At 40.5% G+C, this 16111-nt stretch overlaps 1 protein-coding gene across 1 annotated transcript in view; it reads left to right on the top strand.

Moving 5' to 3' along the window:
* Window positions 1–16111, top strand: part of Glg1 (golgi glycoprotein 1) — a 120937-nt gene that overhangs the window by 98980 nt on the left and 5846 nt on the right. The window contains exons 15-25 of the mRNA XM_046435081.1: window positions 532–645; window positions 1693–1781; window positions 3161–3278; window positions 4628–4720; window positions 6765–6902; window positions 9222–9345; window positions 10025–10167; window positions 10365–10466; window positions 11514–11621; window positions 13981–14101; window positions 14721–14827. Coding sequence (XP_046291037.1) covers window positions 532–645; window positions 1693–1781; window positions 3161–3278; window positions 4628–4720; window positions 6765–6902; window positions 9222–9345; window positions 10025–10167; window positions 10365–10466; window positions 11514–11621; window positions 13981–14101; window positions 14721–14827 — 1257 coding nt within the window. The remainder of the gene's footprint in view (window positions 1–531; window positions 646–1692; window positions 1782–3160; window positions 3279–4627; window positions 4721–6764; window positions 6903–9221; window positions 9346–10024; window positions 10168–10364; window positions 10467–11513; window positions 11622–13980; window positions 14102–14720; window positions 14828–16111) is intronic.

Raw genomic sequence — 16111 nt, 5'->3', positions numbered from 1 at the left:
CCACTAAATGTTTATCTTTTGTAATTTCTCAGACTTACTTTGAATAATTTGGGGGGTGGGGTAACTGGGGATTGAACTCCAGGGCACTCAACCACTGAGCCACATTCCCAGCCCTATTTTGTATTTTATTTAGAGACAGGGTCTTAGTTGCTTAGCGCCTCACTTTTGCTGAAGCTGGGTTTGAACTCGCGATCCTCCTGCCTCAGCCTCCTGAGCCACTGGGATTTCAGGTGTTCACCACCGCACCCGGCCTTACTTTGAGTAATTTTTTTAAAAATATTTTTTTAGTAGTAGGTGGACACAATACCTTTATTTTTTATATATGTGATGCTGAGGATCGAACCCAGGGCCTCACAATGCGGGACAAGTGCTCTACCTCTGAGCCACAGCCCCGGCCCTGAATAATTTTTGATTTATCTTTTTTGTGAAAGCTTCTAGAATCAATCCTATTTCACTTTTCCCAGAATAAGCTATAGTTTTTATTCACTTAACCGTTGCAAATGAAGTGTAAGTATGTGCTGTTTTCCCCAGGATGTGGCAGATAACCAGATAGACTCTGGGGACCTGATGGAGTGTCTGATTCAGAACAAACACCAGAAGGATATGAACGAGAAATGTGCCATTGGAGTTACCCACTTTCAGCTGGTCAGTGACACTGGCCTGTCAATTTCCTATCTTAGCTGCTTGGTTGACTACTGAACCTCTTCTTCTTTTGGAACATCAGAACAACTCTGCTGTTCCTAAAAAATCATTTTTTGCCAAGTATATGTCCTATTTTAACTGTTCTCAATAAATTTAGTTTTTCTCTAATGTGGTTAGACACTTTGTTAGGCTCCTTGACATCAGTGATAAATAAGACATGGTCCCTTTTCCTTAGGGAGCGTTTAGTCTAGGGAGAATAGAGATAAGTAAGCAGGCATTTCTTGCGCCAGTCACAGAACTCCTGTGAGATGGGTTGGCTTCTCCTTTAATGGTTAGTGTCCCTGGAGTCTTGTTTTCTGTTATCTGTTCAGTACAGAAGCCTTTTTTTCTTCTAAATCATGCAACCCAGATCTGATAGTTGAATAAAAAGTTAGACCATACTTTGTGGTTACACAGGTGACTAAGAAGTGTTTTGGTATAGCAAGTGCTTCCTTCAGGGAAAATGAAACTAGTAACCTGAGCACATTGACCTCTTCTCAGGCATGTAGACCACCTGCCTGCATTCCATCAGGTTAATGAGTACCCCTACCCTGTGGACTCTAGATTCGAGTAAGACAGAGACACAAAAACAAGTGTACAAATGACTGTACAGTCTCAGGTAGTTTCAAGATGAAAAACTGAGGCAGGGGATAAAGGGTGAAGGAGAAAAGGGGTTTCACCAGGGGGTACTAGAATAGAAACCTGAAGGAAGTGGCAGAGCAAATCCCAAAGTTCTCAAGATAGGACAGTTATGCAGGGTCCTGTGAGCAGGCTTCTGAAAACTGTATGATCAAAATGTCACCCACCACTATTGACCACAAAGTGTATAAATTAGGCACAGTATGAGATTAATATGAATAGTTTAAAATAAAACAGATTAGAACAAAATAATAAAAGTTTTATGGATGATCTTTCTATCTCAGTCTCTCTCTCAGTCTCTCAATCTCTCTCAATACTATAGATTTCAGCAAAATCACAAAGCTTCTGATTTTCTTTCTCATCATCTTTCAGGTACAGATGAAGGATTTTCGGTTCTCTTACAAGTTCAAAATGGCTTGCAAGGAAGATGTGTTGAAACTTTGCCCCAACATAAAAAAGAAGTATGTACCTCTTAATTGATCTGTTAGCTGCTAAATGACTATCCAGGATATCGGGCAGTAGCAGAAGCAGCCCTAGAGATCTTCTGTGCCTCTTCTTTGGTAGTATAGCCATACACTTGGATTGCCTTGACAAGTCATCTTCATAGCTCCCCAGAAGAACTCCCGGTGTGGGAGTTCTCATGAGGAGATACCATAGGCTATGGGGACATCATTAATTTTTCCAGGTTAATTGGTGAAACAGATGCAGATTGTATATTTAAGAAGTAAGCTTCAGGGCTGGGATTGTGACTCAGCGGTAGAGCGCTCACTTAGCAAGAGCGGGACCCAGGTTCGATCCTCAGCACCACGTAAAAAAATAAAGGCATTGTGTTGTGTCCGTCTACACCTAAAAAATAAATATTTTTTACAAAAAAAGAAGAAGTAAGCTTCAGTTGAGAGGAAAGGTGAACCAACTTTTTCCCAACATCATCTCATTAGTCACCTCTGCTAAGAAATAGCCACAGCTTTTACTGAGTTAGATATCTGGAAGAAACAGAAGCTTGCTTAACTTCAGAATTAGGTCTTAATTAGGATGCTGATAGACTCTAGCAGCATTACTACCCAAATTCTTCTGTATTGTTTTTTGAAAAGGCACACTTCTAGAACATATTTCCTCTCATATAAACCAGGTTCCCATTTTGCATGGATTTCTGTACTTTCTAGGAATAAGTTTCATAGAATCTCCAAGACACAGGCCCAGAATTCAGAGCAGCATCCTCTGTGGTCCCTTGTTTGTTGAGCTGTCCTCGTATACATGTCCTTTTAAAAATGTGATCAGCATTTAGGCTGATTCTTTTTATGATATACAGTTGTCCCTCTCTATCAGCAGGGGATATATTTGAAGACCCCCAGCAGATGCCTAAACTACAGATAGTACCAAACCCCATATAGATGCTGTGTTTTTTTTTTACTCCTACTTACCTATGATAAAGTTTAATGTGTAAATTAGACACAGTATGAGATTAATATGAATAATTTAAAATAAAACAGATTAAAACAAATTAATAAAAAGTTTTATGGATGATCTGTCTCAATCTCTCTCAGTCTCTCAGTATTTCTTAGTACTGTAGATTTCAGCTATCCCAGCATTATCCCAGCATGTCTTTTTTTTTTTTTTTTTACAGTTTCTCTTTGGAATTGCCGGTGTCACTACTCTTACTTTGGGGCCATTAATAAGTAAATAAGGGAGAACTACTGTACAGTCAGATTGCTTTTAGCATTCTGAAAAAAAAAAGACAAAACAGACTTATAGGAAAGATATTCAAACACATGGCGAAGATTATGAATTTTGGGTAAATGTGTGGCTCCTTCCAATCTCACGCCTTCTCGTCTCTTGGCAGGGTGGATGTGGTAATCTGCCTTAGCACCACTGTGCGCAATGACACTCTGCAGGAAGCCAAGGAGCACAGAGTGTCCCTGAAGTGCCGTAAGCAGCTCCGTGTGGAGGAACTAGAGATGGTACTGCTTCCCACAAACCCCAGGGGCCCGGGCTTAGAAAGCTGGGGATGGGTGGGGACAAAGCCAAAGATTTTAGCAACTATTATTATGGTCAAGGTCGGAGTCACCTTGCTGAAATTTTACCATGTGGACATTAGCTTCTTGTCTCGCTGTTTTGTTTTGGTTTTGAAGGATAAAGCATTTTACACACATTGGAAAACTAGCTCTAGGGCAAGCTCTTAAGTTTGTTATAACAGTCATTGATCAATAATGTCCTCAAGGACTGAGGGTCTTTTCCTCTCTGTGGCATCAGCTTCATGCCAATATGGGTTTCACTCTTGGCTCCATACAGTGGCTGTCTGTGACACTGGACTGCCTATTCCACTACTCATCCAACAGGAAAAGGGAAAAAGAAATCTCCCTTTACCATGAAGTAAATTTCCTTCCCATCTGTTGGATTGTGCCCACCCCCTAAGCAGCTGCGGTGTCCAGGGGACTGCCACACCATGCACTGATGAGTTTGCTTCTTACCAGGTAGAATGGATTTGGGTCATATGCAGTGTACACTATAGGAGGACACTTCTTGCTTAGTAATGGAGACCAAACATCATTAAATCACAAAAGTTGTCAGCTTTTCACATTCAGTGGCAGTGATTCATTCAATGATGATTCTATTTAAGTGGAGCTGATCTGAATGTCCTATTATAATAGAGACTTGTTTTGAGCTAGAAACTTTGATTTCTCATTTGAGCCTAACTGTTTTGATAAAATAATAAAGGTAGAATCCTATATTTGCACTATAGTTTTAACTTTCTAATGTGATTTTCACATAGTTTTATTTCATCTCAGCAGTCCTCTGAAGGACTAGACATGGCATTTCATTTTCTAAGAAGGCTTAAGGCCACCTGCTGCATGGCCCCACTGCTGCCATTTGTAGAAGTTGTGGTCACTAGATAAGATTTTTAAAAAAGATTCAACGGGGCTGGGGTTGTGGCTCAGCGGTAGAGTGCTTGCCTAGCACGTGTGGGGCCCTGGGTTCAATCTTCAGCACCACATAAAAATAAAGAAAGAAAGGTATTGTGTACAACTAAAGAAATAAAGGTATTGTGTATAAATAGATAGATAGATAGATAGATAGATAGATAGATAGATAGATAGATATTCAACCAACAGATAAGTCTGTAGAACACTGACATTTCCAGCCTAAAGAAGCTCACTTTCAGGGCTGGGGTTGTGGCTCAGTGGTAGAGCGCTTGCCTAGCATGCATGAGGCACTGGGTTCGATTCTCAGCACCACATACAAGTAAATAAAATTTTTAAAAAAGAAGCAGCAGCAGCTCACTTTTCCATGCTTACTCCCTCTTATACAGACAGAGGACATCCGGCTGGAGCCAGATCTGTATGAAGCCTGCAAGAGTGACATCAAGAACTACTGTTCCACTGTGCAGTATGGCAATGCTCAGGTAACCTTTTGCTTTGGTTAACTGTAGAAGTCATGTGAGAGTGACATTGTGATGACTAATTCTTTGCTGGTAAAACATGACCCATTACATTCTGTTGAGCCTTACTATCTCCTTTATACCACACCAGACTGCCTTTCCCAGAGTTCCTCCCTCATACTCTTCTTTGTCCCATATTTTTTCTCTTCCCTCTTTTCAGTTACCTCATCTCTCTCCACCTAATCTGCTTAATAGAAGCTTCTAGTGATCCTTTAAGTTTCTCCTCCTCTTGATAGCTTTCCCAGTTTACCTTCAGACTGTTTTCCCATTGCACAGAAGTTCTTAATTAAGAGTCAAGTAAGAATCATCTAGGGAAGTTATTTTAAATACAGAAATAAGGCCCTCTCCAGAATTGCCAGGATGAATTATAAGCAAGTAATATTTTTTAAAAAATGTTCTCCAGTTACCCAGTACATTGCCATAGTGCTTTAGCTTTTGAGATAATTTCTACATTGTCTCATATCTACCATTGCTGGTGAAAAACCTGAGTCCATCTGATTCTCATCTCTTTGTAGTTTATCCATGTCTGATAGGGTTAGTTTTCTGTTTAACATTCTGTAATTTCAGTGTGATGTATGTGATGTAATTAGATGCAGTGTTGTGTTTTCTCTAGCCTGGTTGGCTCTTTCAGTCTCAGAATCATGTCTTTCTCTGCTTCTGGGGAATTTTCAATCATTATTCTTTCAAAATTTGCTTTCCATTTCCTTCCTCCTAGGATTCTGATAACTATCTCAGTCTGTCCTCTGTATCTTATTTTTGGCCCAGGGTCTGGCCATGTTGCTGAGGCTGACTTTGAATTTGTAATCCTCCAGCCTCTGTCTTTTAACTTTTTTGGGGGAGGGTTGTTTGTTTGTTTGTTATATCGGGTATTGAACTCAGGGACACTTTACTACTAAGCTACATCCCCAATCCTTTTCATTTTCTAATTTGAGGGAGAGTTGCTAAGTTGCTGAGGGTCTCACTAAGTTGCTGAAGCTAGCCTCAAACTTGGAATCCTCCTGCCTCAGCCTCCTAAATGACTAACTTTTCTTTATACTTCCAATTTTGTCACCTTGTGTATCATCTTTCTTAATGTATTAGTTGGTGATTTTTTGGTTGTGCCTGGAAGATTTCGTGGAAGCCTTGTGACTTCATGCTGCAGCCCTGGTTATTGTAGCCTCCTATCTGCTTTCTTTCTCTTCATTTTTAATAATATCTCAAGGTTTGGTGTAAGGAAGGGAAGATTTCAAGATATACTTAATTTATACTTAATTCATTAAAATCTGTCCCATAACACTTTATGCTTTTATTTAGCACTCAATTTTTTCCCATCATAGTTACTTGTGATTTGCCCTATGAGACTATGTTTGTCAGAATTAAAGTTATCTAGCCTCTAACAATCCATTCTCTTGTGATACATGGTGAGCTGACTTAAACTTCCTGGCTTATGTCTACTATCTAGTCAGGGTTGTTGCTCCAGGCACATGCAGAGAATCTAATGTATGCTCCAAGGAGACTCTTGATAAGAAACAGCTAGCTCTAGAAGGCAGAAAGTCCAGGAAACCTGAGTAAGTTTAGCCTCTAGTATAGCCTGCTTCTCAACCTAAATTTTTATACTATTTGGTTTGCTACTGGCCCTAAGGTTGTAAATCTATAACTCTCCTTGGGGAATAACTCTTGATTCATATTGCCTTGGAATTAGAAATACTTGAATAGAAAATGGGGCATGCACTAGGAACTGAATGCACCAGTCAGAATATATAGACTGTCCTGTAATCCTAGCAGCTCGGGAGGCTGAAGCAGGAGGATTGTGAATTCAAAGCCAGCCTCAGCAAGAGTGAGGCACTAAAGCAACTCAATGAGACCCTGTCTCTAAATAAAATACAAAATAGGGCTAGGGATGTGGCTCAGTGGTTGAGTACCCCTGAGTTCAATCCCTGGTACCGACCCTCCCAAAAAAAAAAAACAAAAACATGGACCGTCAATCTTTGATTCATTCCCCAACTTGACCATATCTCTTATGTTATAGATCATTGAATGTCTGAAAGAAAATAAGAAGCAGCTGAGTACCCGTTGCCACCAGAAAGTATTTAAACTGCAGGAAACAGAGATGATGGACCCAGAACTAGACTACACACTCATGCGAGTCTGCAAGCAGATGATAAAGGTAAAGGCCAGTTGTAGCATAAGTGAAAATAATAGCATAAATCCCTCTCCATTGCAGCCTGTTAAACACAGCCAAGATGGCGCTTCTCCAGATGTGATCCCTAGGCCAGTAGCATCAGTCTACCTGGCAACTTCAGATTCCTGGGCTCCACCCAGATCTGCTGGGTCAAACTCTCTTGGGCTAAAATAGATACAATCTCCGCAAGCCCTCAGATGATGTGGATGCATATTCAAATGGAAAACCACAGAACTGAGATAATTAGCCTCACTTTAGTCCAAGGCACAGGTAAATAGATGCCCAATAAATACATAACTAGTAATTAAGGGTCGATGTACTTAGCTAACATCCAGTGTGTTCCTATAAGATCATCTCCCATATTCAAAGGGTTTTTCTGTTCTGCAAATTCTTTGCTTCAGTTATTCTTTTAGTAAATATTCTCAGAAGTTTCTTTATCTGTCCACACATATAAAAAAAAAAATTAAACTTAAGATTCTAATTCCTATATCAGTATTTTCAATGCCAACTTTAATGTACCAACAAAAAAAATATGGAAAATAAATAAAAGTTCAAAAAAATGCCAAGTTTCACCTACCAAATAAATTTCAAAGATAATTTTGAGCATTAAAAGTGTAAGTTTCAGTGGCTGTGGCTGTGGCTCAGCGGTAGCACACTTACCTGGTATGTGTGAGGCACTGGGTTCAATTCTCAGCACCACATATAAATAAATAAAATAAAGGTCTATCAACAACTTAAAAAGGTTTAAAAAAAATGTAAGCTTCAGGGCTGAGGTTGTGGCTCAGCAGTAGAGCACTTGCCTAACACATGCAGGGCCCTGGGTTTGATCCTCAGCACCACATAAAAAATATATTTATAAATAAACAAAATAAATGTATTTGTCCATCTATAACTAGAAAAAAGTATTTGAAAAAAAAAAAAGTTTAAGTTTCTGGGCTGGGGATATAGCTCAATTGGTAGAGTGCTTGCCTTGCATGCACAAGGCCCTGGGTTCAATCCCCAGCACCACAAAAAAATTAAAAAATAAAAATAAATAAAAAATGTAAGTTTCTCTAGCTGGTCCTGGTCCAGGTGAGTCACATGGATGGAAATGTCAGACACTGACTTAAGAGAAAGTTTTAAAATTTTATAAAAATCAATACATAGTCCACATTCCCATATTAGGATGTCAATAGATTATAATCACACATGCTTCAGAGACCTACAAACAGAACTGGCAGGGGAGGCTTGATTCTAGTGTCCCAGCCAGAGTTTATCAGGAACTGTGGCACTTAAAGACTCGTTGCAGGGGCTGGAGTTGTAGCTCAGCAATAGAGCGCTTGCCTAGCATGAGTGAGGCACTGGGTTCAATTCTCAGCACCATATACAAATAAGTAAATAAAATAAAGGCATATTGGGCTGGAGTTATGGTTCAGTGGTAGAGCATGTGCCTAGCACGTGCAAGGCCCTGGGTTCGATGCTCAGCACCATATAAAAATAAATAAAATAAAAGTATGTGTCCAACTACAACTAAAAAAATAAATATTTTTAAAAAATAAACGTCTTATCAACAACTAAAAATAAGACTCATTGTTTAGCAAATAGAGATGGAGTTCATTTCTATTATAAAACTGAACCCTAGTGACGGACAGTAATAAATGTACAGTGGCCAGACCCTCAGTGTTTGGCTGGATTATAACCCCTATAGTTAGGATGAACCAGATGAGTCTTTACCCCACATTCCTGTTCACATTGGTTGGTGGGTAAAACCTAATTCCTAGGTTTTCCCATTGGATTTGGGTAGATAGGATTTGAGCGCTCGATGACTACCTGGTACAGTGTTGTATTCATACTCAAGCAATAGTTAATTAAGCTCATGGGATTGCATGTAATTTAACATAGCCATGTAATCAATGCCATGTAAATTAGGAATCAGAGACATAATAGAAATGGGACAAATACAGTTGAGAATAAGTGAAAAAAAAGGGAACTTGAGGGCCTGGGTTGAGGCTCAGCCATAGAGTGCTCGCCTAGCATGTGTGAGACCCTGGGTTCGATCCTCCACATCACATATAAATAAATAAAATAAAGGTATTGTATCCACCTACAACTAAAAAACTTTTAAAAAAAATATTTTTTTAAAAAGGGAACTTGAGGCCTGGTGCTTACTCAGGCTTAGCTGTTCCTCTTGTGCCAAGTGATTCCTTCGCACTGCTTCTTTAATGAGTGCTCTCTTAGATGCAACAGTAAGATGTAACAGTGATCATAGATGGATTAATTGGCGGATAAGGATAGCTGTTTTCATAAAACTTTGTTTCATTGCAGAGGTTCTGTCCAGAAGCAGATTCTAAAACCATGTTACAGTGTTTGAAGCAAAATAAAAACAGTGAATTGATGGATCCCAAATGCAAACAGATGATAACCAAGCGCCAGATCACCCAGAACACAGGTACCATCCTGCTTAACTCTCTTGGTCTCATTGAGTATAGCTTGAGGGTAACTGAGAAAGCCACCATCCAGTCTGCTGATTAAACTATATAGTTACCTAATTAAACTGCAGATACTTTACCACCCTTGGATTTTAAGAGAAGAGTTTAGATATAAGCAGAGTGACTTTCTCCTCCTTTGAGGGGTATCCAGTAAGGATGGCATGACAGGAGAAACTGCCCTTGAAGAACATACAGAGGAACAAGGGCTAGAGTTCCTTGGAAAAGATAGTTTAGAGATAATAAAACTTCATGAGCATGTCAAAAGATATGGGCAATCTCTTTTAGAACTGAAACTTCAGCTTTTGGCTGCAAGACCTTGTAGCTTAATATGCAATGTGTTGGATATTTCTTTCTTGGTGTTTTCAAAAATATCTAGTATAGGCAAGGCTGCTGCTATCTGTTGTTTTTTAATATTGGACCACAAAACCTGCAGAAGTGCTCTTGAACCAAATTATATCACTGATTAACAGTGGAGTGAGAGCTCAGTACATATTTACTAAATGAACAGATTGTGTTTTAGTTATGGTCATTGACATGCAGTCATGGTCATTGCCCCTTTTCAGAAAGGTGGATTTCTAAAAATTGATGAACTTTTCTAGGTGGAATATTTTATCAAGTATTTACTGCTTCTTACTCTAGATTATCGCTTAAATCCTGTGCTAAGGAAAGCCTGTAAAGCTGACATTCCTAAGTTCTGCCATGGTATCCTGACCAAGGCCAAGGATGATTCAGAGCTAGAAGGGCAAGTCATCTCTTGCCTCAAGCTGCGATATGCTGACCAGGTAAACAGAAGGGCTCTCCACAGAGCTGTGTTTATGGAGCTGCCTCTGTCCCTGGGAGTGTTCTCTATGAAAGTCTTTAGTGCACCCCTGTTTTCCCAAGACCTTTTTTATGGCCTTCCCCAAGCCAGATAATAAGGGACTAAATAAAAACTGACAATCTCTGGTGGGCTGCTGTATTCCCTCTTTGTCACATGTAGCGCCTGTCTTCAGACTGTGAAGACCAGATCCGCATGATCATCCAGGAGTCTGCACTCGATTACCGCCTCGACCCTCAGCTGCAGCTGCACTGCTCAGATGAGGTAGGATCGGGTGTAAAACTGGCTCTGGGTCTGGGTCTGCACAGAGCTGGTCAGAGAAGATTTGCTGGAGAAAAGTTCTTTACTTTCTTTCTCTTCAGCCTTAAACTCATAGTTAGCTGCCGGCCTATTCTTTTATAGCTCTTAATGAATTCCAGGTTCTCTGTCCCTCTGAACTGTGCTTGCCATTAGTCCATCAGACTGTCCTGTTGGCTTCATACTTCTCTGTTGAACAGGGTATTCTTTTATTATCACTTTCTACATATAATTTGTTCTTCCCTTCTCTTTATTCTGTATAGTTAAATCAGAACACCCCAAGATTTGCCATAAAAATAAAAGTGTTCTCGTGATAGCTCTAAGTGCTTATCTGTAGAAATTATTCTACTCCTAGTTAGAAAAATCCATGTGAAGAATCCTGTTTAATATACATCAATTTGAGAAAAATCACAGCTAAAGATGTTTCAAAGAACCTTACTCATAAAACTGTCCAAAGAAAGTTAAGTTTGTTATCTTCACTGTAGGCTTGGTTTAAGAACCCCTTTGTGTGTGCTTCCAAGTTGTGAGTCTGGGTTAACTCTGAACTCTGTAAATGTTAAGTATTTGCTTTCAGTATTTTATTGGGCTTTATAACCGTCCTCATGTGAAATTAGGGACTAGCCTTCTTTGTTGAAGTCCTAGGACAGTGTGACTCCACAGCATAGAGATATGTACATTTACTAACTCAGTTCCGTGTGCCTATCATTGTGAAGGAAAACAGAACCTAGGAGCCTGGCCTCTACAGGGAGAGGATGTGTGCTCCACCAGCAAGCTGTTAGAGATGAGCTCTGGGTGCACATGGAGGATCACCATGTCTACATGTTGAGAGGCCCAGGTTTCTGGTAATAGCAGAACATCCCTCACCTGTCACTCAGCATCTGGTCAGTGCAGTGAGAGAAGTCACCAGTAGTGTCCAGGGACTGTTGGACTCAGCAGGCTCATCTGTTCAGGAAACCTTTTGCTCTTTTTTGTGCTTAGGAGAATGGCCTTGTTTTTCTTTTGTCTCCTGAACAGATTGCCAATCTTTGTGCTGAAGAAGCAGCAGCCCAGGAGCAAACAGGTCAAGTGGAAGAGTGTCTCAAGGTCAACCTGCTCAAGATCAAAACAGAAATGTGTAAAAAGGTAACCATCATCACCTTTTTTTCTTTGCCTTTGCTTCCCCTCCACCCTTCTTTGAATCAGAATCTTGCTGTGTTTCCCAGGCTGACCTCAAACTCCTGGGCTCAAGCAGTCCTCCTGCCTCAGCCTCCCCAGTAGCTGAGACTACAGACACTCTACTGAGCCTGGCTTTGCTCCCCTTTTTCTCTTCTTTTAATGTTATGGTCTGTACTCCTTAGTAACAAAATCTGAACTCTAAGCCTTCCTTCACTGCATTCTATGCGTTTCGTAAAACTTTAAACCTGGTCCTTGACCATTATCTCCTTTAACTTTAATATTCTTTCACATACACTAATTATTTGTAAATATGCCTCATCTTGCAGCTAGACCATTGGTTTTTTTTAATGTATTTTTTTAGATTTTGATGGACCTTTATTTTATTTATTTGTTTATATGCAATGCTGAGAATCGAACCCAGTGTGTCACACATGCTAGGTAAGTGTTTCACCACTGAGCCACAACTCCAGCCCACTAGACTATTATTTAAAGGCACCCTGAACAAAACAAAATGTTAGTACCATTTTATCGTTTCACACTCATGACAATCAATGAAACAAAGTATCTAGTTCATTTAAGAAATGTCACCTTATTAGCAGGGTGCAGTGGTACACTTCGGTAATCCCAGCAATGCAGGTGGATGGCAAGTGCAAGGCCAGCTTGAACAACTTATCAAGACCCTGTCTCAAAATATACTAGAAAGGCTGGAATTGTGGCTTAGTGGTAGAACACTTGCCTAGCATGTGTGAGGCACTGGGTTCAGTTATTAGTGTTGCATATAAATAACTGAATAAAATACAGGTCCATTAATATCTAAAAAAAATTTTTTTTAATAAATACAATAGAAAGGGTAGGGAGGGGCTGGGGATGTGGCTCAAGCGGTAGCGCGCTTGCTTGGCATGCGTGCGGCCTCGGTTTGATCCTCAGCACCACATACAAACAAGATGTTATGTCCGCCGAAAACTAAAAAATAAAAATTCAAAATTCAAAAAAAAAAAAATGATCTCATATAACTTTGGGCAGGATTATTTAGTTTTGTGTTATTGTCTTATAGAACTGCATTCTTCCCATTGAGAACAAACTAAATTTTATTAAGAAAACATTTCTAGGGGCTGGGGTTGTGGCTCAGCGGTAGAGCACTCGCCTAGAGTGTGTGCGAGGCCCTGGGTTCGATCTTCAGCACACATAAAAATAAATAAATAAAATAAAAAGGTATTGTGTCCAATTACAATTGAAAAATATAAAAAAAGAAAGAAAGAAAGAAAACATTTCCGAAGTTGGGATGTAGCTCAGTGGTAGAGCATTTGCTTAGCATGTACATGGCCCTGAGTTCAATCCCCAGCACCACAAAGGAAGGCATTTCTGGCCCATCTTTCCTCCTGTCTATAATTTCATCATGCATAAATGGAGCATCTGTAGAGTTGATATTAGTTCTAATAAAGTGTTTACATTGCTGTTGCTCAGGATAGTAATGAATTCAAATAATTCCTCTTGCAGTAAAAGTAATATTCTGTCCATTCTTTTTTCCTTTTGGGGATGATAGAGGTAAAAGTGGAATATTTTGTAAACAAATTGACCCATATTTGGGAATTTTTATATAGCCTATTACTCTTATTTTTACATTTCATGGTTTTTTTCCTGATTTCCCAAAGTTAACAGAATAATTATATAACACCAATAAAAACACTACCATTTAGGTACTTTAAAATTATATAGCCAGGAGCTGGGTTGTGGCTCAGTGGTAGAGTGCTCGCCTAGCACGTGTGAGGTCCTGGGTTCAATCCTCAGCACCACATATAAATAAATAAGTAAAATAAAGTTTAAAAAAATATGTATATAGACAGGCACGGTGGCACATACCTATAATCCCAGCTACTCTGTAGCTAAAGTAGAAAGATTATAAGTTCAAGGCCAGCCTGGGCAACTGAGACCCTGTCTCAAAATGAAAAATAAAAAAGTCTAGGGATGTAATTCAGTGATAGGTGACTTGCCTAGCATGCACTAGGTCCCAGGTTCAATCCCCAGTACTACAAAAATGCTGAGGATAATGATGATATCAATGATGACGACAATGATAATGGTAATGATGATACTGTAGTATACCAGAATGCCAAGAACCCATATCTAATTTTCCAAGCATGTGTAGTTCCCAGCTTTCCATAGCATATATTGAATCTCTCAGAGGTGGTTAGTGAATTATATTGGATGCCATGAATTTGCATTCTGCACATCATTGCCACATTGCCACCTATCCCATGTTTATAGACAACAAGTCTAATGCATTTTCTTTATAAAAGTTCTCTCCGTAATGCCCTTCCCTTTCCAGGAAGTGTTAAACATGCTGAAGGAAAGCAAGGCAGACATCTTTGTGGACCCAGTTCTTCACACAGCATGTGCCCTGGACATTAAACACCACTGTGCAGCCATCACCCCTGGCCGTGGGCGTCGTAAGTCACTGAATTCACTTTGGCCCTTTCTGAACTCACTTGGGAGAAGCAAAGGCTCAATCTCAGCCGTCAGTTGCTCCTACTCTGTTCTGTGGCTGCAGCCTAACCATAGACAATATCCCTCAGGAGCAAGGTTGATGCCTTTGTGGCATAATGAATTTAGGAATAATCCTGAAGATTTGAGCTGACCTAACCATGGGCAGAGCTAAAGATTTGGTGAAAGGGGTGTTGAGTAATTTATCACAGAAGCAAAAGTTAAGCCATCATCATGGTCCTCTTCCCCTTCTCTTACCCAAACAAGGCTTCCCCAAGGGCCACTGTGGGCACAGTAGGCAGGTTCTGTGTAAGGCTGGAACCTGGGCAGGTGTATGTTTGTTTCTAAACCAGGAATACCCAGTAAAAATTGGAGTGATCTTAAGAGAGATTCTGGACAGCCACCCTGCAAGTTACATCCCATCCTCGCCATGCTGGATCTTGGGTCAAGTTTCCTAGAATGGATTTGACTTTATTAAACCTGAAGATCTAAATTCTCTGATGGTTGGATATCCATCCCCTGGCTTTATAGAAATGTTTCTGTTCTGTGTAATTGCAGACTTTTCTTACCTGTTTTCGCTCACAGAAATGTCCTGCCTAATGGAGGCCCTAGAGGATAAGCGGGTGAGATTACAGCCTGAGTGCAAAAAGCGCCTCAATGACCGGATTGAAATGTGGAGTTATGCTGCAAAGGTAAAGACCTAGTGGAGTTCCAGAGTGACCATCTCTTCTGTCCATTTCCAGACACTCTGAGGTATTTCCCTGGTGGTCTTGTCCTTGCTGGAAGACTAGCAGTAGGTATATTTGAGTGAGCCTTTAAAACTTCTTGACTGCTCATGAACCCAAAGCCATCTTATTCCTTTGGAAGAAAGTATTATGTGAGACCAGGGCTCAGCTGGCCTGGAACACAGAAGGATTAGATGGAGAGAGGCTTTGGGATGAATAGGGTACCCCAGTAGGGGGATCTGGAAGAGAAGAGAGCTCCCTCCAGAAGTACAGCTCAGTAAGAAGAGTAAAAGTGTTTCTCACATATATGTTGCTTTATAATTTACAAAATGTTTTGATGGCTGTTACTTCATATGAACGTCAGATTCCAACAAGGTAAGTAGAATGATTATTTTATCACTTTATGGTGGAGGATACTGACTTCAGAGATTATGACTTGTCCAAACTGCCTCAGGTTTCTCAATCCATGCTTTTATATTGACCCACACTGGAGTAAACTTTCCTAGTGACCTTAGGTTGAGACAGTGACCACAGGATCTCCTCTCCTTCTTGACCAGTTTCCCTTGGTCACCCATCTGCTTAAAGGTCAAGGTTGAATAAGCTGGATGCAGTGGTACACCCCTGTAGTCCAGATGCTCAGAAGCCTGAGGCAGCAGGATCCCTTGAGCCCAGGAATTTGAAGCCAGCCTGGGCTATGTAGTAGGACCCTGGTCTCAAAAAAAAGGTCAAGGGTAACATGGCAGGAGTGAACCCGCAAAGAAAGCCTGCATACCTAGTCGGAAGGGAAATGCCCAGGTGGGATCATGTTTGTCACAGCAGTCTATCTTCCTTTCATTCCTCCCAAGGGAAAAAAGTCATTGTGAAGCCCTCAGTTAGAGCACCCACCATTCGGTCCATTCTTCCCTCACTAGCTTCTGCTCCTTTGAGCTACTTCACATTGCCTCAGAGTGACTCACTGCATGTTTAGCAAATGTGGGTGCTCAAATCTCATAAATCCCATGCCTCCCTGCTCTGTTCTGTGTACACGAGGTGAACATAGGAGCAGCACAGAGAGCCAGGTTGAGACTCAGAGAACATCTACATGTACACACGGAGAACCTTCTGGTCCTGATTGTGTTGTAGCAGGCTATCATAGAGTGCATTGGTGAAAACAGTGGAAATGGAGGGTCAATAGTAGTGAAGCCAGGTGCACACCTGTAATCCCTTGACTCTGGAGGCTGAGGCAGGAGGATCGCAAGTCTGAGGCCAGCC

This window comes from Marmota monax, unplaced genomic scaffold (genome assembly GCF_021218885.2).
Source record: "Marmota monax isolate L192 unplaced genomic scaffold, Marmota_monax_Labrador192_F-V1.1 WCK01_AAM20220418_F8-fsc00024, whole genome shotgun sequence".
In the NCBI taxonomy this organism is placed as follows: domain Eukaryota; kingdom Metazoa; phylum Chordata; class Mammalia; order Rodentia; family Sciuridae; genus Marmota; species Marmota monax.
Note: the sequence above shows the minus strand (reverse complement) of the source record. Positions and strands in the feature narration are given on the sequence as shown.